General features: G+C 50.9%; 1 protein-coding gene across 1 annotated transcript in view; it reads left to right on the forward strand.

Annotated features, from left to right (window-relative positions):
• Positions 1-886: 886 nt before the first annotated feature.
• Positions 887-23,611, forward strand: part of RAB11FIP4 (RAB11 family interacting protein 4) — a 119,160-nt gene continuing 96,435 nt past the window's right edge. The window contains exon 1 of the mRNA XM_066363770.1: positions 887-1,090. Within this exon, the coding sequence (XP_066219867.1) occupies positions 932-1,090 (159 nt within the window). The 5' untranslated portion in view covers positions 887-931. The remainder of the gene's footprint in view (positions 1,091-23,611) is intronic.

The raw sequence follows: 23,611 nt of genomic DNA on the forward strand, positions 1-23,611 counted from the left end.
CAAGCCGAGGGGAAGTCCCTAGCTTCTCCCTGCTCTTGCCTGTCTCATCTTCTCTCTACCTCACCTGTCTCAGGGTCTCTGCTCCTCCTCTCTGCACCCTTCCCCAGCCCAGAGCTGGACCTAGAATGCTGGGAGGAGGACTATGTGGTGCTAGGTCTGGAGACTGTTCTTTCCAAGGCAACACAGAGAAGGTTAAGAGTAGGGAGTCAGACTATCCAGATCGGAAATCCTGGCCCAGCCTCTCACAAGCTGTGTGGCTTAGGGTAAATAGTTCAACCTCTCTGGGTTTCAGCTTCCTTGGAGATGGCTGTAACAACCGAACACACTACAGTATGAAGCTCTCGGGCACACTGAGAGCTCCATACCCACAGGGTGCAGAGGTGGTTTGGCCATGGGTAGGGAGACTGAGTGAGGGCTGCTGAGAGGCTTTGGACTCTGGTGCTGGTGGTCCTGGGCTCGGGCCTCACACCTGAGTTCTCCAGAGGAAGGGCGGGGCCCTTGGGCAGCTCTGACTTTTGGGACACTTGTCCTGCCCCTACCCTCCGGGTTTTCCAGGGGAGGAGAAGAATGGTGTTCGCCGAGGGAAACTGAGTCAACAGAGGCCGTGGGGTCGGCACGGGGCGCGAGGGGGGTCTGCCAGCCCACGCAACTGCCCCCCTCTGAACAGCGCGGCTCCTTTTGTCTGCAGTCTCCGCGCCGCCGCCGCCGCCGCCTCCCGCCCCGCGCGCCCGCCCGCCCAGAGCTGCGGCGCCGCGCCTGACACGGCCGCCGCCCCCGGGCGGAGGGAGGCTGCGCGGCGCAGACCCACGCGGGCGGCCGGCGGCCCCGGCGGGCGCGCGGTGATGGCGGCGGCGGCGGCGGCGGCGCGGGGCGGGCGGCAGCGGACGCGGCGGGCGGCGCGGGGCTCGGGCTAGCTGCGGGGCCGGCCCGGATGGCGGGCGGCGCGGGCTGGGCGGGCGCCCCCGCGGCTCTGCTGCGCTCCGTGCGCCGCCTGCGCCAGGTGTTCGAGGTGTGCGGCCGCGACCCCGACGGCTTCCTGCGCGTGGAGCGCGTCGCGGCGCTCGGCCTGCGCTTCGGCCAGGGCGAGGAGGTAGGTAGGGGGGCCCCTGGGCATCTGCGCACCCCCACTGCTCTCCTCCCCCACCAGCCTCGGAACCCCCTCCATTCCCCTTCCAGCTGCCCAGCCGTTTCTTCTGCCGGAGGCGGGGGCTTCCCTCCCGGGGACTCCCGCCAGTGCCACCTCCGGTCCCTGCCCGAGCTGAGGACCTCGGGCACCCCTGCCCTGTTGGAGTCTCGCTTTCCACCATTAGCGCGGTGCTGCGAGCGGCACACGTCACGCCCAGGTTGGCCTCTCTGCCCATCTTCCCTGCCCCGCAGTGCTGGTCCCTCGGACCGGTCGGCAGCCCACTGGATGTTTGGGGGAAGGAACTGTCAGAACCTGGCCTCAAGACCCCTGCCCTTCCCGTCCTGTGATGACTAAGACGCAGAGGTCTGTGTGCACGGAATTCCAGGACGCGGTGGGAGGAGTGCGCCTGGCTGGGCCTAGCCAAGGGCTGGAGAGAACAGCGAGGGGCACTCAGCAGCCGCGGCTCCTGCCTGCGCCCCTGTGCCTAGAACACAGAAGGAGGTGTCTGCTTGTGGCCATCCTGGATTCTCAGCACTTGTGCCTGCTTGGTGACTACCCCATCCCCAATCAAACTGATGGGCAGGCCTGGCTGGCAGCTGGTTGTGTTGGCTGCGACAGATCTGCCAGAGCCAGCCTTGGGGAGCAGCAGCTGAGCAGTGTGTCCTGGGCTGGGCCTGCGTCTGTTTGGGGAAAGCAGAAGTTACGTTGTTTGTTATCAGGGCTGAAATCAAAGGGTGGGTGCTGCGATGGAGTGGGCTGGGAAATATCACTAACTGCCTCCTAGATCAGTGTCCTCTCGTGCCGTGGGAACTGGCACTGGTGTCTAGGTTTAAGGGGAAGGGAAGGCACCCACCTGGCAGGTGAGCATCTCTACCCTTATCCTACTGTGAACTGTAAAATGGTCAAAGGACAGAGCCTTACATAGTGAGTTTCCGAGGCCACCTAAGGTCTTAGGCTGTGCATGGGGAGATGGGGCCACAGGCCTCAGATGGGCACTGGCTGACATTCTGTTCCTGGGACTGCCTAGGCCTAGCATTTCTGAACATGGGAGAAGCCGGGACATGGCTAGATTGGCTTCTCGCCTCCTGTCACCTACAAGTGGGAAATGAGAGATAGTCATCTCTCCCTGGCGGCTGGACATGCTCGACCTGGTGGTCCCAGGGAGCAGTAGGTGGAAGAGAATGAGGCAGGTGTCAAGTTTGAGAACTCAGGTGCCCCATCCCAGGATGATCAGTTAACTGCGGTTCCATTGGAACCCACGAAGTCGTTCTGCAGAACATAGCCCACCGAGCTGTCCTTCCGGGCTTTGCTCAGGGACATTTTCCTGTAGTCACCATGATCCTTCTCTTTCCACTAGGGTGACCAAGCCCCTGCCCTCCCCTGCAGCAGGCTGAGCAGCCCCCTGGCATGGAGTGAGCCCAGCTCCTTCCTCTCAGGACATTGGCTGCAGGGAAGAAGAGGCCACTGGCTCTGGCTGGAACCTGGAGTTCCAGAACCACAGAGCCTCAGTGGTCGGAAGGGCTTTCCCACAATCTCTGGCCAGGGCCACGGAGGGTCAGCTCTGAGGCCCCAACACCCCACCACCTTATCCCCAAGGACAGCTCCTGTTATTAGAACCCTCTCCCTTATATCCTCTTGAGACAAACCTGCTTGTCACTTAGTCATCCAGGTGCCACACAGGGAATCACACGGGTCTGTCTTCTACGAGGCAGCCTTTAAATGTTTGAAAACCATGCTCCCATGCCCTTCACTCCTTCCCACCCATCTTCCCTTCTGCAGGCCCCCAAACCCCCTGTTCCTGGAGCCCCCAGACATCCCGTATGACCCAACAGAGGCCAAACTAATGGCTTCTGGCACGGGAACTGCCATTCACTAATTGTGTGACTCAGTTTTCCTAGTAATAACATGGAGGGGCTAGACCAGGAGACCCCACAGGATCGTTTCAGCCCCAACATGCACATGCACACGCACACGCATACGCACACGCACACACCCGCAGATGGCTCAGGGTGAGGCTGCCTTTTGAATGGTGCACCATACTTTCCACTCGTATTAAGTTTCTGGCGACTAAAACCCCCAGGGAGCTTCTTAGAAACCCCTGCCAAGCAGGATTCTCTCCATCCTGGAGGAGGGTCAGTGATTTCCTTCTATTTAAAGCATAATCTTATATCCTTGCAGAAGCAGTTTATAAGCACTGTAGAAAATTAGAAACATAGACAATTCAAAATAAAAGTATTATGTTCCCATCTCCCAGGGAGCCCCACTGTGACACCTTGGTCACATGCTTCCAGAGCTATTTCTTTGCTCACATGTAGATTTTTCTCTATAAGATGAGATCATGCTGTGCACACTGTTTTGTAGCCTGATTTTCTTCCCTAGTAAAGGATTAGCACTTTTCTGCTTCAATAAATTCTCATGGCATTTAATATGCAGACTTTATTCAGATTTCCTGTTTGGCCCCAACATGTTTATTTTTGTTGCTTTGGTTGAACCAGTTTTCTCTCCAGAACTGTGGAACTGTGCGATGCATTCAGTTGTGACCCTAAGGTCTTCTCTTACTCAAACACAATTCTTTTTTTTTAATAACCGTGACTGTTGAAGAGATCAAGTCTGTCGTTTGTGTCAATAACTTCTTGACTCCAAACCTGTTACTTGGCCCTATTCCTACTAAATTTCATCTTACTCATTTCGTTCCATTGAAAAAGACACAAGCAAGAACGTCAAATTCTACCTCTGTCGCTCTCAGGTGCTCTGCTGCCAGCAGGTTGGGGAAGCTGCTCTTTCTGTTGGAATTCGCAAGGCTGATTATAAACACAGGGCAGGACCACGGACAGGGCCTCCTAGGGCCGCTCTGCTCACCGTGTATCATTGCGACTCATAAAAACACATTTTGCATTCTTACTCACTACACACCGAATTCACTTATGTATTACCCAATAGGGTTGTCATTTCCCTGCAGGTAGGGATCCTTCCCAAATGCTATGTACTCGACAGTTCCTATTTCACTTGTTGATAAACCAGATAGAGACTTTGATTTCCCAACCACAGGGCAGACAACTACCGTTTGTTAGGTATGGGGTTCACTGAATGCCAGTTATCCACCTTTTACCAACTACTCTCAGAAAGCCAGGGATACCAACATCAAATGCTTTGCAAAAATCAAAACATGAAGGGAAGGATTACAAAAGGGCTTCAAGAAACTTTGGAATGTATCTTGACTGTGGTGACTTCTTGATGTAGATAAAAAGAAAAAAGAAAAAAAAATCAAAACATACCCGGTCTCAAAGTATACAATAAATATTCATGAGGCCATACTGATATACATAAGTGATTCAATGAATGAATAAATAAATACACTAACAAACTCTTGTACAGAAGAAATGAAAATAACTTCTATACACTCCTCATCAAGGAGGTGAAGCATATACATTTCTACCCCGTGAGTGTCAGATGTGACGGTGATGTCCTTCTGGAGAGCACAGGGTAGAAAGTGGGGAAGGAGGAACTAGTGGCGAAGCCGGAAGAGCACTGCCTTGGCCAGGGGTCAAAGTCAACAACAGACATAAGTCAAGAGCATAGGATGTGACGAGAATGGCCGTTTACCTCTGTGATCTTCCTCCCCAAACCATCACCCCAGTCTAGTCATCAAAAAAACAGCAGATAAATCCCAACAGAAATATTCTGCAAAACATCTGATTTGTACTCCTCGGATGTGTCAAGGTCATCAAACCAAAGAAAGTTTTGAGAAACTCTCCCGGTCACGCAGAGCCTAAGGAGACATGGCAGCTAAATGTAGCGTGGCGTCCTGCACAGTGTCCTGGGGCAAGGAGAGAATATTCGGTAAAAACTAAGCAAGTCTGAATAAAGTATGGACGTCAGTTAATAATAATGCTATGAGGCTGGTCTTGGATAGCCCCGTAATTTATTGACTTAAGGATCCTAGCAGAAAAGAAAAGGAAATTGGATGGAAACATGAGTAATGTGTGACACAGAAAGCTTGGCCTTTTAAAGAATGCACAGATGGTAGGGGGGACTGTCCTAAGCCTGAGCTGTGATGCAGTGAGACTGAGTCCACTGTGACATGGACATAAAATGATGGCCCAGTGCCTGGAGCCCGTGTTAACCTTGGATGTCTTTTTATTTTACCCAATCTCTCTACTCATCCATAAAATGGGGTGATAATAGCTCCTATTCCATAGGGTTCTTGTGGGGCGTGAACAGATCAAGACATGTAAAGTGCTTAGTCCAGAGTGGCCGCTGCTGTTGTTATTATTTTCTAAACACTTGGAAGCATCTTTGAGAGGCTGTTCCGAGCAGGGGGTTTCCAGGCATGGGAGGTGAAGATCTGGGCCCAGTCCCTGGTGTTCCCAGCCCACCCTCCTGGCCAGCCCCTCTTGTATCCTCCCAGCAGCCTGGGAGTGAAAAGCATTGAAAGCAGCCAGAGATATCCTGGGCTGCATTCTCCTGTTATATATGCTCCCGTTTCCGGTTTGAAGACCATCCTTCTTGCTAGAGAAATGGGAACAGAAGTAGTGGAGTGGTGTGTCTGTCATCGATTAACACAGCATCATTGTCCCTGAGCTGTGGGCATGTCCTTTCTGCTGGGAATGCAGGTCCACTCCAACATCCCGAAGGGGTTGTGGCTTATTTGGGAAGGTAACTCAGCCAGAAGTACTGGAATACCGTACCTCCTTGTTGTTAAGCAGATGAAATGAAGGCCCCGTCTGGGCTCCCTTTAGTCCCTATGTCCCCTCTGGATGAATGGCTGTCATGAGAGAGATGCTGGTCCTGTCTGGCTTCAGCCTGGGGTCTGAACTGGCGAAGGGGTTGGGGTGTCGAATGGTCTGAGGCTGATTAGGAGCCAGCCCCGAGGCAGGGGTCCACCTCTGGGATTCCTGGGCTGCCAGATAACCCTGAACTAAAAGCTGGGTTCTGCGCAGAAGGAGGGGGATTGGCTGCTGAGGATGAAGTAACCGTGTCCCTGCATCTGTGGCTGGAGCTTGGGAAGTGGGGAAGGGACGGGAGGAGAGGCTCGAAGGGAAGGCAGGGCCAGATCCGGAGAGGTTCGGCTGTTCTCTGTGGATGAAATTCAGGTCGCAAGATCATCTGTGTATGCTGGACCCGGGAGGGGACTGTGACACATGGTCAGAGAGGAGGAGAGTCCTGACCCGGGCAGTGGCAGGGGGTGCAGAAATTGATGGGCCAGGAAGTCACTCCTGAGTTGTAGGATTTAAGGTTCTCTTGGAGAACAGGTGGTTTCTGTGTGCCCTGCCCTAATGGGGACCTGGTACAGGTGACAGAGCTGAGAGAACAGAAGGAAGGCTCAGGTTCTGTGTGCCTGGCAGGAAGGGTTGGGGTGCCTATGGCCCGTGAGTGGAGAGCGGGACAGGAGTGGGCCCAAAGAGACCTTCTGCCGCCTGGGTTTCTGTCCCCCTGGGTCTGAGGCTGCGGTCCTGCGGGTCTGAGGCTGCGGTCCCAACCCAGGCTGGAGGTCCCTGACAGCGGGGTCTGAGGCTGCGGTCCTGCGGGTCTGAGGCTGCGGTCCCAACCCAGGCTGGAGGTCCCTGACAGCGGGGTCTGAGGCTGCGGTCCTGCGGGAGTAGGGGGTGAGCAGAGGCACCACGCTCTGGACACGGGGCGGGGAGGGGCAAGCCCTGGAAGGGACACCAGCACCCTCAGGCCTCTGGTGTGCCTGCACCACAATTTGGCTGTGCTGGGAGGAAGGGCACGTGAAGAAAGCCCACAGTCTGGTCCACATGCCTGATGCGCCTGGAATCCACGTGACAAAATGTCTCTGGGTTATAGCTTTGTTCTCAAGACACTGGGTTCTAGAGAAGGAGGAACTTCCGAGTTGGGGAGAGCTTGGGGGGCAGGTATCCTCTGTGCCTCCCTCGGTGAGTTCTGCATCAGGCCTTCCAAATAGCAGGATGCCCTTGGATAGGGTTTTAGCAGGTGGAGAATCTCAAACCATCGACTGAGCTCCTTCGGTGCTGGGCGTTCACCCTTCTACAGGTGGACGCCAAAGGGCCTGGGTCGCCAGGTGGGCATCAGGCAGAGCAGCTCTTAGACCAAGGCCTGCTTCTGAAGCCCAGGAAACTTCCCCAATTTTAGGAAGAGAACCAAAGAAGCAAAGAAGGAGAAAGGAGATGAGGTTGGTGGTGGAAGTAGGTTGGTGGTGCAAGCAGGGCAGAGGGAAGAGCCCTCAGCCCGTGGCTGGTGGCAGAAGGGGCGGAGCCAGGAGAGAGGCTGAGTGGAGAATTTCTGCATGTCCCCCAGGTCGGTGGGCAGGAGCCAGGAACCCGCGAGCCTGGTGGGTGGGGGGTCAGTGGCTGAGAAACGGCTCCTCCTTCCATGGACTGGGGCTCCCCCACCACCTGCATTGTCACCCCTGCCTCAGAGGGCAGGGAAGATTTGGAGCTGTGCAACCCCAGAATGAGTGCAACCACAGAATGATCCTGTCCAAGTGCCCCACCCCGTGCGACTTGGTGCAGAAAGAAACATCGTGTTAATGGTTCCGTTTATATAGAGTTGGGAGATGGGTTCAACCCTAGCCCTGGAGTGAATGTGTATGTGGGGGCTCCTCTGCCTCCAGGCTGCAGTGGCCCCTTTGGCCCACCCAGTGGTCTTCCCCACCCAGGCCCTTAGCAGTCTCACCAGGGGAGGCTGACATCCGGTTGGGATGGACAGTTAAAGTGGGTGAACCAGCCCCAGGCAGGATGGGGAAGAACATGCCTGCTGGCCGGGAAACAGAGAATGTCGTGCTCGGTTCACTGCTGTGCTCCCCACCCCCACATGATTGGGTAAATGCGCCGACATTTTTATGAAGTAGTCTTAATGGAAAATACCTTTTGCATTGGGTGGTTGTCTTAATATATGTTCCCAGGATTTAAAATTTTGTTTTTCCCCTTAACAACTTGCTTACCTATTATACGCCCAAATTCTTCCAGGTATTGGGGAACAGGAGTGGCCTGGAACTTGCATTCTGATGGGGTCGGAGGAGAGACATGCAAAGGAATCAAAATTATACTGGGTGGTGTTAGTGAAAGGCAGAAACTGTGGGCCGAGCCAAAAACACGGGGCTAGTGTCTTCCAAAAGGAAAGTTTATTTTATTTAAAAAAAAAATTTTATAAAGATTTTATTTATTCATTATAGAGAGGGGAGAGAGAGAGAGAGAGAGAAGGGGGGAGGAGCAGAAAACATCAACTCCCGTATGTGCCTTGACCAGGCAAGCCCAGGGTTTTGAACCGGCAACCTCAGCGTTTCCAGATTGACACTTTATCCACTGTGCCACCACAGGCCAGGCAAGGAAAGTTTATTTTAAAAATGCCTGGATGCAAGTGGGCTGGGACCAGCAAAGGGTGTCAGCCCTGAGGGAGGGATGGGGCAGGGGTTATATGGATTTGTCAAAGGGCCTTGGTCAAAGGCGGCTGCGAGACTGCTTCTTCTGTTTTTGCTTGGAGTGGCGCCGCAGTTGTCAAAATTGTCTGCACCCTAATCCAATCGTCCCTTATCAGCACCCAGCTGCTATGGAGGTCTGAGCCGGCTTACTGAGTAGGCATGTCCTTCTTCCTCCTTGAGGCCTGCATTGTTCTTAAGAAAGATGGTGGCTGAGTAGCCATCTTATCTGTCAGCTGGGTACTAGGAAGAAACCTAAAGTACAGAAACCGATGGAAGATCTTTTGAGTTTAGAATGACCATGGAAGGCCTCTTCTGTCATAGATGGACATGTAGGGAGGAGCGCCTGGTATGAAGTGGGGGCTGCACCTGGCAGATCTCTGGGGGTAGCTGATCCAGGCAGAGGCGGGAGGGGGACAGCAGACCGTGAGTGAAGGGGGAGGGGCGGGAGTGGGGAGGGGAGGCAGGGAGAGCAGTAGGGAGGTCATCACTTCATCCAGGTGACAGGAGCAGGGGGGCCGTGGTGGAGAAGTGGCTGGATTTAGATAATAGAGCCCATTGGATGTGGGGTGTGAGGAAAGGAGAAAAGTTGGAGGCAGGAGAAGGTTGGGTGAGGAGTCAGGAGTTTCATGTTGGCCTGTGAACCCAGAGGTGCACCTGGCATCCAAGCGGAGGTGTGGCACCAGCCATGGGTAGATGAGTCAGCCCTGTTCCTCCTGGCAGACCCTTGGCTCCTTCTCCCCTTTCTTTTCCTCCCGACCTTAGGTCTCACTGCCCACAACAGAGAAGTTTACATGAAGGGAAAACACAGAACCTGATTACAGTGTGATCCAGCCCACTTAAGAAGCCAGGCTTTGCCTGACCAGGTGGTGGTGCAGTGGATAGACTGTCAGACTGGGACGCAGAGGACCTAGGTTCAAAACCCTGAGGTCGCTGTCTTGAGCATGGGCTTATCCAGCGTGAGTGCGGGCTCACCAGCTTGAGCACGGGGTCACTGGCTTGAGCATGGGATCATAGACATGACCCCATGGTCGCTGGCTTGAGCCCAAAGGTTGCTAGCTTGAAGCCAAAGGTCACTGGCTTGACCCCAAGGTCTCTGACTTGAGCAAGGGGTCACTTGCTCTGCTCTAGCCCCCAGGTCAAAGTACATGAGAAAGCAATCAATGAACAACTAAGATGCCTCAATGAAGAATTGATGCTTCTCATCTCCCTTCCTGTCTGTCCCTCTCTCTGACTGTCTCTGTCTTTGTCAAAAAAAAAAAAAAAAATCAGACTCAGTAGAGAGAGTGCCAGCCCAGCGTCCGGATGTCCTAGGTTCGATCCCCAGTCAGTGCACACATGAGAAGTGACCATCAGCTTCTTTCCCCCTCCTTCTTCTCTTCTCTCTCCCCCTTCTTTCTCTCTTCCTATCTCATAGCCAGTGGCTTGATTGATTTGAGTGTCACCCTGGGCACTGGGAATAGCTCGGTGGATTTGAGCATTGATCCCAAATGGGATCCAAACTGGATCCCAGTCGGCGTGCATGCGAGCCTCTGTCTCTTTATCTCCCCTCCTCTCAAAAAAATAAAAATTTAAAAAAAAAGAGGAAGAAGAAGAAGCCAGGCTTGAGTTTGGGGGTTCAGGGACAGGGACTCAGCCGGGCTGGCTTGAGACATCTCATCCACCAGAGTGGAAGATGTCCCAAGATGCCTGCCCAACCTCCTTCTGTCTGGGAGACTGATTGCCCATCTTCCCAGCCTCTCGGTCTGCTAACTGCCTCCTTCATCCTTCCTGCACAAAGACCTGGCCAGAGCCATGATTAATTGTGTAAACATGTTGTTGACATGACTGCTGGCTCTCTCCAGGGTATCCTGGTGGGGTAACCACCCCCCAGTTAGAGTTGGATTCTTTGTACTTTTCTGATCCCTGGAGGTTCCCCCAGAGCCATAGCTTACAGCACCAGTACCTTGCAGACTGCCACTCGTGTGGTCGTTGTTTAGGGATCTGTTGTCCATAACTGCATGCTCTTGGGGACAAAGGGAACAGAGCAGCTCAGGATCCAGAAATTTGAATTCCAGTGATCCAAGAGGAGTGGGCCTCCTGGCAGCCCTAGCCCGAGCTATAGCTATAAGAATTTCTGTGTTCCCTCTCATCTAAGACCTTGAGTCTAACATGCTGTTGCCCAAAACTCAGAGAAGGTTGCCAGCTTCCTCCAAAAGTATTTATCGATCGCACCTGGGCTTATAGTGGACGTGGTCCCCAGGGAGATTCAGTCAAAGGCCAGTACCTGGACAGGGTAGGCAGAGGGCAGATTTACACCAAAACAGAAACTGACGGGAATAGAGGTCTATTCAGAGCTTATGTTGCTCTAGAACAGCCCTGCCAGGAGGTGGGGACTCAAGACAAGACCATTCCATCTGGACAGGGCTCTGGCTGAAATCTCTTTTACACAATGAGCTAAGGTCTGTCTCCTAGAACGCCCATCTGCTGCTCATTCTTCCCTCTCCCCATCCATCCAACCACCCACCTGCCCATTCAATAGCATCTATTTATATATTCATTTAGCCATTACATTCATCATCCTCTCCATTCAGACATCTACCTGTCCATCCATCTATCCATCCATCCACCTGCTTGTCTGTCCATTCATTGACTCATCTACTCACCCATTCATTACCCATCCACCCATTTCTTCATCCATCTGCTCACCCACCCTTTCACCAGCCCTCCCCATTTATCCATTCACAATTATCTACCAGGCACAAGGCCTAAGTACAGATGCAGGGATGGGGCATGGCATTTTCAGGGAGTGACAGTTGCAGGAAGGGATGGTGGAGAAGTGGCTGGATTTAGATAATAGAGCCCATTGGATGTGGGGTGTGAGGAAAGGAGAAAAGTTGTTTTCCCTTCAGGTAAACTTCTCTGTTGTGGGCAGTGAGACCTAAGGTCGGGAGGAAAAGAAAGGGGAGAAGGAGCCAAGGGTCTGCCAGGAGGAACAGGGCTGACTCATCTACCCATGGCTGGTACCACACCTCCACTTGGATGCCAGGTGCATCTCAGGGTTCACAGGCCAACATGAAACTCCTGACTCCTCACCCAACCTTCTCCTGCCTCCAGGAGGGTGAGAGCTCAGGCTGGGGCTGGAGTCAGATGGTGGTCTTATGGAGGGCTTAGCAGCTGGGACTGTGTGACTCAGATGAGTTTTGGATGGGCAGCCAGACCCCAGCACATCCCTACCCTCACTGGAGTTAGCTGTCTGTATGATTGCTCAGTTCCCACATAGGCCATTGGGTCTGGTGAGGGCTGAGGCCTTAGTGCAGGGGTCCCCAAACTTTTTACACAGGGGGCCAGTTCACTGTCCCTCAGACCGTTGGAGGGCCGGACTATAAAAAAACAACTATGAACAAATCCCTATGCACACTGCACATATCTTATTTTAAAGTAAAAAAACAAAATGGGAACAAATACAATATTTAAAATAAAGAACAAGTAAATTTAAATCAACAAACTGACCAGTATTTCTTTCTTTTTTTTTTTCTTTTTTTTTTTTTTTTTACTGACCAGTATTTCAATGGGAACTATGGGCCTGCTTTTGGCTAATGAGATGGTCAATGTCCGGTTCCATATTTGTTACTGCTAGCCTTTACAAGTGATATGACGCGCTTCCAGAGCCGTGACGCGTGAGTCCCTCGTCACCGGAAGTAGTACTGTACGTGAGCAATGCTGTGCTTTGTTTCCACATCCTGTGCTCCTCTCACTGACCACCAATGAAAGAGGTGCCCCTTCCGGAAGTGCGGCGGGGGCCGCATGTGGCCCGCGGGCCATAGTTTGGGGACCCCCGCCTTAGTGGAAGAATTGAGGGCCCAGATAATTTAAAAGGTACTTATTATGATGGATGGACCTGAGTTTCCTTAGCTGTAAAATGAGGACCACAGTCCCTATTTGTGGGACTGTATGAGGACCGGAGAGAATATATGAAGACCTAGCTCAGTGCCTGTGGTCATTATTTCTTCTGCCCACCTTCTTCACGACCATGTTGGTGTCCTGCTGTTTTCAACCCTTGGAGTGCATGTTGACCCCTTCCTGCTACCTGGTACTTTCCCAGGCATGGGCCTCTTTGCTCAGTGGCCAATTTCTCTGCAGCCACTTGTAACTTTCTGTGGACAGAGTGGATGAGGGAATGATTTGTGCTGGCTGCTTTTATATTTCTTTTTGTGTGTGTGTGTGACAGAGACAGAGAGATAGAGAGGGACAGATAGGGACAGACAGACAGACAGGAAGGGAGAGAGATGAGAAGCATCAATTCTTTGTGGCACCTTAGTTGTTCATTGATTGCTTTCTCATATGTGCCTTGACCTGGGGGGGGGGGGGAGCTACAGCAGAGCGAGTGACCCCTTGCTCAAGCCAGCGACCTTTGGGTTCAAGCCAGTGACCCAGCGCTCAAGCCGAGTGAGCCCGCACTCAAGCCGGCAACCTCAGGGTTTCAAACCTGGGTCCTCTGCGTCCCAGACTGACGCTCTATCCACTGCGCCACTGCCTGGTCAGGCATCGCAACCACCCTGAGAACCGAGAGGTAGATTGAATTGTCCAGGGTCCCGCAGTAAGTGGAGGAGCTGGGATATGAACCCAGGTCTGTCTGGTTCTAAAGCTGCCTCTGTACTTGCCTGCAGTTGGGGTGTCAGGTTCTTTTAGGGTCAGGAGAGGGGTAGAAAGTTCAGATCCAAGTTTCAGAGAGTTGACACTGGAGAAATGTTAAATTCGAGGCTGCATCTGACTTTCTAAATCTGGAGTGGTCTGGGTTCGAGGTGGGAGCAGCACCTGGCAGGAACTTTAATTAGAAGCAGGTTATGCCTGACCAGGCGGTGGCGCAGTGGATAGAGCATCGGACTGGTATGTGGAGGACCCAGATTCGAGACCCCGAGGTTGCCAGCTTGACCGCGGGCTCATCTGGTTTGAGCAAAAGCTCACCAGCTTGGACCCAGGGTCACTGGCTTCAGCAAGGGGTTACTTGGTCTGCTGAAGGCCCGCGGTCAAGGCACATATGAGAAAGCAATCAATGAACAACTAAGGTGTCGCAATGAAAAACTGATGATTGATGTTTCTCATCTCTCCGTTCCTGTCTGTCTGTCCCTGTCTATCCCTCTCTCTGACTCTCTCTTGGTCTCTGTAAAAAAAAAAAAAAAAAGAAGCAGGTTGTACTCTGCAGGGTGGGCTGGCAAGGGTGGGGGGGCACTGCCAGGAGCCCTGGATGGGCCCTGAAGGCAGAGCTGTGAGGCAAAGGTGGCTGCTGTGGAAGGTGACAAGTGCCAGCAGGGGAGAGGTTTTAGAGCAGAGAGCCTGCCACTGCACCCTGAATTATGTACCACCACCGCTTCCTGTTCAAATGGTGATTAAAGAGCCGGTAGGCAGGTGTTTCTCTGGCTGTTCCCGTTGCCTTCCGGAGCCTCTGCAGTCCTGAGGGTGTGGAGGGCAGGGGCAGTGGCTGCATTCTCAGGCTAGATCCTTCACCCGCCCCTGTGCGGGTTCTCTAGGCTTCTCCATCTCCCTGGCCCAAGATGCAAGCTCTTCCTAGCCCTGGAGACCCTCTGGCCCCAGCCAGCCTTGATCCTTCCGTGCTTCCAGTCCCCTCCATCTCCCTCCAGCTACTCAGTTCAGGCCAGGCCGGCTTAAACATTCTCTGCTGTGGAGAAGTGGTTGGGAACCTGGGTCCTGGCATCAGGAGCACCTGGTTTGAGACCCAGCTCTGCCACTTTCAAGCTGCATGACCCTGAGAAGTTACCATACTTAATCTCTCTGTACCTCAGTCTCTTCATCTCTAAAGTAAGGATAGTATCAGCAATACATGTGAAGCCTGTAACACCATGTGTGACACATAGTACGTGCTATAAATGTTTGTTAATATGACTGTTAGCCCTAACTCTAGATTCCCTTCCTCTCTCCCTCCCTCCCTTCTTTTCTCTTCCCTTTCCCTTTCCTTCTTTCCTTCTTTCCTTCTTTCCTTCTTTCCTTCTTTCCTTCTTTCCTTCTTTCCTTCCTTCCTTCCTTCCTTCCTTCCTTCCTTCCTTCCTTCCTTCCTTCCTTCCCTCCTTCCTTCCTTCCTTCCCTCCTTCCTTCCTTCCTTCTTTCTTTCTCTTTTTTTCTTTTGTTTGAGGAGGGGAGATAGACTCCCACATGTGTCCTGTCCGGTATCCACCTGGCAACCCCTATCTGTGGCCGATGCTCAGATCAACCCAGCTATCCTCAGCACCTGGGGCCGATGCTTGAACCAATCAAGCCACTGGCTGCAGGAGGAGAAGAGAGAGAGAAAGGGGAGAGGGAGGGGAAGAGAAGCAGATGTTGCTTCTCATTTGTGCCCTGACAGGGGATCAAACTCGGGACATCTACACACTAGGCCGATGCTTTGTCCACTGAGCAAACTAGCCAGGGCTTCTAGATTTTCTGGGAGGGCTATCCATTTTGTATTCTTTTACAGATCCTTTTGAGCAACTGCTCTGTGTCCTGTTTGGTGCTAGAGGACACACAGGTGAATAAGATAGGATTCCTCCCCAAGGGAGCTCCTTGAAGGGAAGAGGCTTTTAAGGTAGACAGACACCTTAGTTAACACCTGTGACAAAGGCAGGGCTGGAGGTGTGGTTGGGGTGTGAAGACAGCTGAGTCACTCTGCCCAGAACTGGGAAAACTTTCCAGATGTGATGCTGGGCCTGGTCCTGAACATGGTCCACCAGGGCAGAGTGAAGGACAGCTATGCCAGAGGGGACCTCAGCAGGGATGCAGGTGAGAGGGGGCGGGGCAGATGAGGCAGGTGGAGACCAGGTGGAGAGGACAGAGTGGCCTTTATCCTGAAGGTTGAAGCGGAGAGGTAACGTGGCTCCGTTGCATTTCATTTATTTATTTATTTTAAGATTTTTTATTTATTCACTTTAGAGAAGAGAGAAAGAGAGGGAAGGAGGGAGGGTTAGGAATCCTCAACTCCCACATGTGCACTGATGGGCAAGCCCAGGGTTTCGAACTGGCAACCTCAGCGTTCTAGGTCGACGCTCCATCCACTGCACCACCACAGGTCAGACCTCGGTTGCATTTTAGACAAACACACCTGGAAGTACTTGGGGGCTGGGAAAGAGGAGAGCAGGGCAGGAGGCCAGTTCCCCAGTCCAGGGGCAGGGAGAGGGGTGTTAGAGCTGATGGAGAGAAGGCGAGGGTCAGAGAGTGGCTGGCATCTGCAGGACTTCACAGCCACTGTGCTGGATGAACAGGGAAGAGCATCATTTCATGAACCTCCTGTGAGCCCCCCCGCCACGCGCAGATAACTGGGGGTGGGGACCGCTGCACAGCTCCGGGGACTCACAGGCCTGTACGCACTCCCAGGAATTTTCTCAAAGGCAGCTACTCACACAAAAAGACACAGATGTTGTTCATTTATAAATTTGAAAAACTTGATAGGACAAGAAGGGTAGCTAGTGCTAAATTGCAGTATTTCTATACCTTCAAATCCATGCCTGTTCCTGGCAGTGACCCACATGTGGTTGTAATCAGTGCGTAACAGCTGTGTCCCTTTCCACCTAATGATATTTCCTGTGTCTGATTCCCAGGCAAAGCCCTGTCACCCTTCTGCTTACTTGTAATGTCTCCACCAGGGGTCCCCACACTGTGGCCCCCTGAGGCCATTTATCCGGCCCGCTGCACTTCTGGAAGGGGCACCTCTTTCATTGGTAGTCAGTGAGAGGAGCACAGGATGCATCCACATCCTGTGCTCCTGGAGTACTGTATGTGGCGGCACTGCAAAGCGCTGACTACTTCCGGTGATGCGGACGCACGCGTCAGGGCTCCGGAAGCGCATCATATCACTTGTTACGGCTAGCAGTGACAAATATGGAACCAGACATTGATCATATCATTAGCCAAAAGCAGGCCTATAGTTCCCATTGAAATACTAGTCAGTTTGTTGATTTAAATTTACTTGTTCTTTATTTTAAATATTTTGTATTTGGTCCCGTTTTGTATTTTTACTTTAAATAAGCTATGTGCAGTGTGCATAGGGATTTGTTCATAGTTTTTTTTATAGTCCGGCCCTCCAACAGTCTGAGGGACAGTGAACTGGCCCCCTTTGTAAAAAGTTTGGGGACTCCTGGTCTCCACGGTGTTCTGTTCTGCCTGGGATAGCTTGCTGAGCCTGGCCACCCACAGGAACCTGGGCTGGCTGGTCAACCCTGGCCTCCTCAGCAGCCTGAGCTGGTGTAGGCAGGACATGGCCCAAAGGGAGAATGCTTGCGGGAGGAGTTCTGGGCATCCCCAAGCCTTCCTCCTATACTCCATGCTGGGCTGGACCGCTCTCAGTGCTACTGACTGTCCCTTGGGTCCCAGCTTGCCTTGGCTCTGTTCCCAGCCCAGCTGCCAACCAGAGGAGTGGCCTCTGATGTGAGCTTTTTAAAACTCCTGACCCAGAGTGGGTACTGCCAGGATGTGACACCTGCTGGCATGTCCTAGACACTGAGTGGGTCAAATAAGAGCCTGCTTGCCTACTCCTCTGGCCAGAGGCATCTGGGCTTCTGGCCACCCGTTCTGGGGCCGTCCAGTGGTTCCTTTGTCTGCCCTCTGCCTTTCTCCTCTGTCTCCCCACTGTCTCCAACCTGACTTGTCTCAAGGAGACCCCCCCAAGGTTTGAGGGTGTCCATTTATGATGCTCTGTTTCCCCATCATACTCAGCATTATTTTAAATTTGTTTCTGCCAGTTTATTTTATTTTTTTGCGGGGGGGTTAAATTTTTTATTTATTCATTTTAGAGAGGAGAGGGAGAGACAGAGAGAGAAAGAGAGAAGAGACAGAGAGAGAGAAGGGGGAGGAGCTGGAAGCATCAACTCCCATATGTGCCTTGACCAGGCAAACCCAGGGTTTTGAACCGGCGACCTCAGCATTTCCAGGTCGACGCTTTATCCACTGCGCCACCACAGGTCAGGCAATTCTGCCAGTTTAATGGGTAAATAATTTTATTTTAAACTTGTTTAAATTTTCATTTTTTTTTTAATTTTCATTTTTAATTGCTAATGAGACTTGGCATTTTTTTCACATTGCTATTTGTTCTTAGTGCCTTCTGCATAAACTGTTGTATCCATCTCTTTTGAGTACTTATTAAGGGGAATTTTTATTTCAATCTTTATAGTTTTAAGTCAGTTCTTTTAGTTTTTTTCAGTAGTTTATCATTTTTTTCTTGCTCTGCTGTTGTCCTTTTACATTTAATTACATTTATTATTCAAAATTTTCCTACATTTGAATATTTTGTTCAAGTATATCATACCTGACTTATTTCTAATTATATGTATTATTTTTTAGTGGTCAGAATCTTATTTCCCCATCTCTAGCAAGAATAAATAAGCTATTTTGTCTACAACCCCCAATCTGTAAAAATAGTTATGTTTTACCTATTTGGAATGTACTATGAGGTTCATCCAACATTCAGTTCTATTAATAATTTTAATTTGTTTCTAAACTAGAACTGAATTCCATTTGATTTATTCCTCACTTTATTTTGAAAATGTTCAAACAGAAAAGTTGGAAGAAGAATATGATGAACACCCAGAATTCTTCACCTAGATGCACTGGTAGCATTTTACCACATTTGGTTTATCTTTCATTCTATCACTGATTAGCTATCATCCATTTTTTAAATTTTTTTAAGTGAGTGGAGGGGAGACAGAGAGACAGATTCCTCCATGTGCCCCAGCTGGGGGTCCACCCAGTAAGCCACTAGGGTGCAATGTTCTGCCCACCTGGGGCCATTGCTCCATTGCTCAGCAACTGAGCCCCCCCCCCTTTTTTTTTAGCACTGAGGTGTTGGCTCCATGGAGCCATTCTCAGCAACTGAGGCCATCTCACTAGAGCCAATCAAGCCATAGGTGCAGGAGGTGAGGGAGAGAGAGAGAAAAGGGGGAAGGGGGAGGAGGGGGTGGAGCAGATGGTTGGAATCAATGTGTGCCCTGACCAGGAATTGAACCCAGGACATCCACATGCCAGGCCGACGCTCTACCACTGAGCCAACCAGCCAGGGCCTATCAACCATTTTCTTTAGTGTTGTTTTGTTCTCTCTCTCTCTCCCTCTTTTTTTTTTTTAGCAAGAGAGAGAGAGAGACAGACAGGAACAGACAATAAGGGAGAGAGATGAGAAGCATTGATTCTTCATTGTGTCACCTTAGTTGTTCATTGATTGCTCTCGCATATGTGCCTTGACTGGAGGGCTACAGCAGAGCAAGTGACCCCTTACTTAAGCCAGCAACTTTTGGGCTCAAGCTAGTGACCATGAGGTCATGTTTATGATCCCACGCTCAAGCCAGCAACCCTGCGCTCAAGCTGGTGAGCCCGCACTCAAGTCAGTGACCTCAGGGTTTCGAACCTGGGTCCTTTGTGTCCCAGACTGATGCTCTATCCAGTGCGCCACCACGTGGTTGGCTAGTATTTCTTTTTTTTTCATGAAAGCATTTTAAGTGAGTGGAGACATCTCTACATTTTCCCCACAAACACTTCGGAGTGTAAGAACAGAGACAGTCTCCAGCTTAAACAAGGGCCACCATCACACATAAGACTTAATGTTAATTTGATGACATCCTTCGATATTCAGCCCACACATGTCTCCAGTTGTCCTCAAACTGTCCTTTGTCTCTCCTTGTTTTGAACAGAATCCATTTGGGGTCACATACTGCATCTGGTTTGTCATATGCCTATTTTATCTCCTTGAAATTTAAACAATCTGTTTTGTTTTGTTTTTTTATTTCCATAACATTGCAATTTTCTGCCAGGTCCAAGACAGCTGTGGGCTGTCCCATCCTGTGATGTGTCTGATTGTTTCCTCCTGTGTTTGGCCAGGAGAGGTGGTGGTGGGTACTTCTGAGGGCATCGCGTAAGGAGCCGTGTGACGCTCTCTGTTCGGATGCCGAGTTTGATTAGTTGGTTAAGATTGTGTCTGCTTGAGCTCTTTGATATAATGGTACTTTTTCTCTTTTATGATTAATAAGTAATCTGTGGGGTCGTACTTGAGACAGTGGGAATACTTGTTTTTCCAGTAGCTTTTCACACAATGGTTTTAGCATCCAATGATGTTCCTTGCCTGCATAAATTACCTTGGTGGCTGCAAAATGGTGATTTTTCTAATTCTGTCTTTTCTAGAGATAGAGCATTCTTCAGTAAAGATCTTTCCTTCACCCTCCTTTTTTTTCTTCTTTTTCCAAGTGAGACAAGGGAAGATAGAGAGACTCCTGCATGCACCCTGACCAGGATCCACCCAGCTATCCCTGTCTGGGGCTGATGCTCTGCCCATCTGGGGCCATGCTCGCAACCATGCTGTTTTTTAGCACCTGAGGTGGAGGCTCCATGGAGCCATCCTCAGTGCCCAGGGCTGATGTGCTCAAACCAATCGAGCCATAGCTATGGGAGGAGAAGAGAAAGAGAGAGAGAGAGAAAAGAGGGGTGGGGGAGGGTGGAAAGCAGATGGTCGCTTCTCCTGTGTGCCCTGGCCAGAAATTGAAGCTGGGACATTCACACTCTAGGCCAATGCTCTATCACTGAGCCAACTGGCCAGGGCCTCCTTCACCTCTTTTTTGAGTATCACTATGGACTCATAGATTCATTTCAGTGTGTTATATAATCCATTATCATCATTATTCTTTTTTTTTTTTTTTTTAATTTTCTGAAGCTGGGAACCGGGAGGCAGTCAGACAGACTCCCGCATGCGCCCGACCGGGATCCACCCGGCACGCCCACCAGGGGGTGACGCTCTGCCCACCAGGGGGCGACGCTCTGCCCACCAGGGGGCGATGCTCTGCCCCTCTGGGGCGTCGCTCTGTCGCGACCAGAGCCACTCTAGCGCCTGGGGCAGAGGCCAAGGAGCCATCCCCAGCACCCGGGCCATCTTTTTGCTCCAATGGAGCCTTGGCTGCGGGAGGGGAAGACAGAGACAGAGAGGAAGGAGGGGGGGTGGAGAAGCAGATGGGCGCTTCTCCTGTGTACCTTGGCCGGGAATCGAACCCGGGACTCCTGCACGCCAGGCCGACGCTCTACCACTGAGCCAACCGGCCAGGGCTCATTATTCTTTTTGATGTCAAATATTTTGTTTTACTTTTAAGGCAAAATTATAGAATTTTGATTATTGTTATTTGATGTAATATATTTTATTACTTTTTAAATTTTTATTTATTGATTTGAGTGTGAAAGAGACAGGAGCGCTGATCTGTTCCTGTATGTACCCTGACCAGGGGTCAACCCAGCAACTTCTACACTTTGGCACGATGCTCTAACCAACTGAGCCATCTGGCCGGGGCATTGGTGTAATATATATGTATTTTTAAAAGACTTTATTCATTTTAGAGAGGGGAGAGAAAGAGAGAGAAGGGGGAGAAGGAAGTATCAGCTCACATATGTGCCTTGACCAGGGAAGCCCAGGATTTTGAGCCAGCAGCCTCAACGTTCTAGGTTGAAGCTTTATCCACCGCACCACCACAGGTCAGGTGGTATGATATATTTTAAAATTGAGAAAGATCAACCACCATTGCCTTTTTAAAAAAGGTTTCTGATAAAAAAATAATAAATAAATAAATTTTCTGATAGTTTTCACCATTTATGGATTTTTAAATATGTAACATTTTCAAGGCCTTTAATTGTATTGCACTAAGTTTATTAAATTAGAGAGTATTGCTTTCTATTATATACTTATTTCTGATAGAAACAAAATATTAACATTAAAAATAAATGTCTTGCAATTAGGGTAATGTTTAATATTTAATGTGCTTTGTTACTACTGAGAATGAAATACTTTTTCCATTGGTTTTTTTTTTTTTCTAGCTGGATGTCCTGACATGTATAAATGCAATTGGTTTTGTAAATTTATCTCATATCTCACCACTGGCAAGAACTCATTTATTACATCTAATAATTTCTGGTTGATTTCTTTGGATTTTCAAAGTGAGCAGTTGTGTCCTCTTTAAAAAGTAATAATTTTATTATGTCTTCTTGTCCTGCATTTATTAGTCTAATTACTTTTCCTTCTGAGTTGGGACTCACCAGCATTTCTAGAATTAGTTGGCATGTGGTGAGCACTGGAGACATCACCCTTATTTAGCAGGGTTTGGGAGTGAGGTATTCTGGGATGCTGGCCATGTGGCCCAGTTGCAAGTTAAGGAAAACAGGCTGGGGTGGGTGCCTGGCCTGCAGTTGCCCTGGGTGGTCTCACAGACGGTGTCCGAAAGGCAGTAGTGAATCCTAGAGAGACTGAGGCTGTTGTTGCTATCGGGGGTGGGGGGCTATTGTAGAGGGAAGGAGCTGGGAAGAGGCAGTCTGGTGTCTTGGCTATAGATCACGGGGGAACTCCAGCCTCCAGAGGCAGAAGCAGTACAGCAGGGGGGTGGACGAACTGAAACTTCTGAGCACAGACAAGCAGAGACGGTCTCGGGCAGCGGAAGCAGCTGGTGGGCGGCGGCTGTCCCCTGCTCTCTGCTCTGGTCTTGGACCAGTTGACAGAACCAGCAGGTATAAGGCGTGTTGGGGCTGGAGGAGGCAGGACTCCTTCCTTCTTTTCTTCTTCTTCTTTTTTTCAAATGAAATGACTGTTGTCTATGACCATTAGTATCATATTGGTACTTGAATTTAGATTTATAATCATTAGCATGTGAATAAAGACCACCTCCTCCTTGCCCCATTCTCCTTTTGTTAAAGTTTTATTTAAGACCAGATAGTAAATTGTACCAAGTATCTACCCAACATCTTTTCTTTTTATTTTTTTTTTTATTTTTCTGAATTGAGAAGTGGGGAGGCAGTCAGACAGACTTCCGCATGCGCCCGACCGGGATCCACCTGGCATGCTCACCAGGGGGCGATACTCTGCCCATCTGGGGTGTTGTTCCATTGCAACTGGAGCCACTCTAGCGCCTGAGGCAGAGGCCATGGAGCCATCCTCAGCACCCGGGCCAACTTTGCTCCAATGGAGCCTTGGCTGCGTGGGAGGGGGAGAGAGAGACAGAGAGAAAGGAGAAGGGGAAGGGTGGAGAAGCAGATAGGCGCTTCTGTGTGCCCTGGCTAGGAATCAAACCCAGGACTTCCACACGCTGGGCTGACGCTCTCCCACTGAGCCAACCGGCCAGAGGTCTACCTAACATCTATTAAATATTTTAATGATGTTTGCTGTTTTTCCAGTTGACACAAAGAATTATGCTGGGAGGGTTACTCTCTGATTGGCCAGGCCTGGTCAGGTGACATCCCAGAGGCTGGCCATCCAAACTACCTGGAATGAATGGAGAGGGTAGTTCCCCAAAGGGAAGTCAGGGTGCACCAGGTGAGAAGCAACCTGATTTTGGGCAGAGAGATACAATAGGTGTGGGCCAACCCATCTCTTAGCACCCAAGGACTCTCAGCCTGCCCAGGAGGAGTGGGGAGGAGTGTTCCTTTCTGTGCTTCTCCCAGCAAACAGGCTGTGAGGACAGGAGCTATGTCATGCACCGCTGTGCCCCCAATGCCCAGCCAAGAGTGCTACACACAAAGGCACAGTAAATATTACTTGAACAACCGAGTGAATAAATGAGGTGCAAGGGGACCACCTCAGAACCCAGAAGTCCCACTCCTCCAGAGCTCTGCCCTGAAATCATGTGATTTTTAAGCAAGTCCCTCTCTGCTTTCTCCAGGCTGCTCAGCTGAAGGCTTGAGGGGCAGGAGGGCTTTGTGGTTCTGGGCTGGATAGGTCTTAGGTCAACTCTCATGTTCTGAAATGCTGGCCCTGGGACTGTTTCTGTGAGCCTCATGTGAGAACCGGGATGCAGTAGTGCTGTCCTCCCAGAGATATGGTGAGTGCGGAGGGAAAGAACGGGGCGGGCCGCCTAGCGCAGCGCCTGGTGCGTCCTCAGCGCTGTATACAGAGGACTCTGTATCTTTTTGGACTCTGTATCTCTAGGGACATTTTGGAGAGGAAGCACGGCACTGGTTATAGACTGCTACTAGTGTCCCTGCTGCTGCCACCCACGGGACCCCAGGTGTTGACGGAGGAGGAGCACATGCGCACCCGCTCTGAGACAGGCTCCGTGTCTGCCTCTGCCCGTGTGAGAGTACACTGGAAAGAGGGCATCGCACAGCAGAAGAGA

The sequence above is a fragment of the Saccopteryx leptura genome, chromosome 2 (assembly GCF_036850995.1).
Source record: "Saccopteryx leptura isolate mSacLep1 chromosome 2, mSacLep1_pri_phased_curated, whole genome shotgun sequence".
In the NCBI taxonomy this organism is placed as follows: domain Eukaryota; kingdom Metazoa; phylum Chordata; class Mammalia; order Chiroptera; family Emballonuridae; genus Saccopteryx; species Saccopteryx leptura.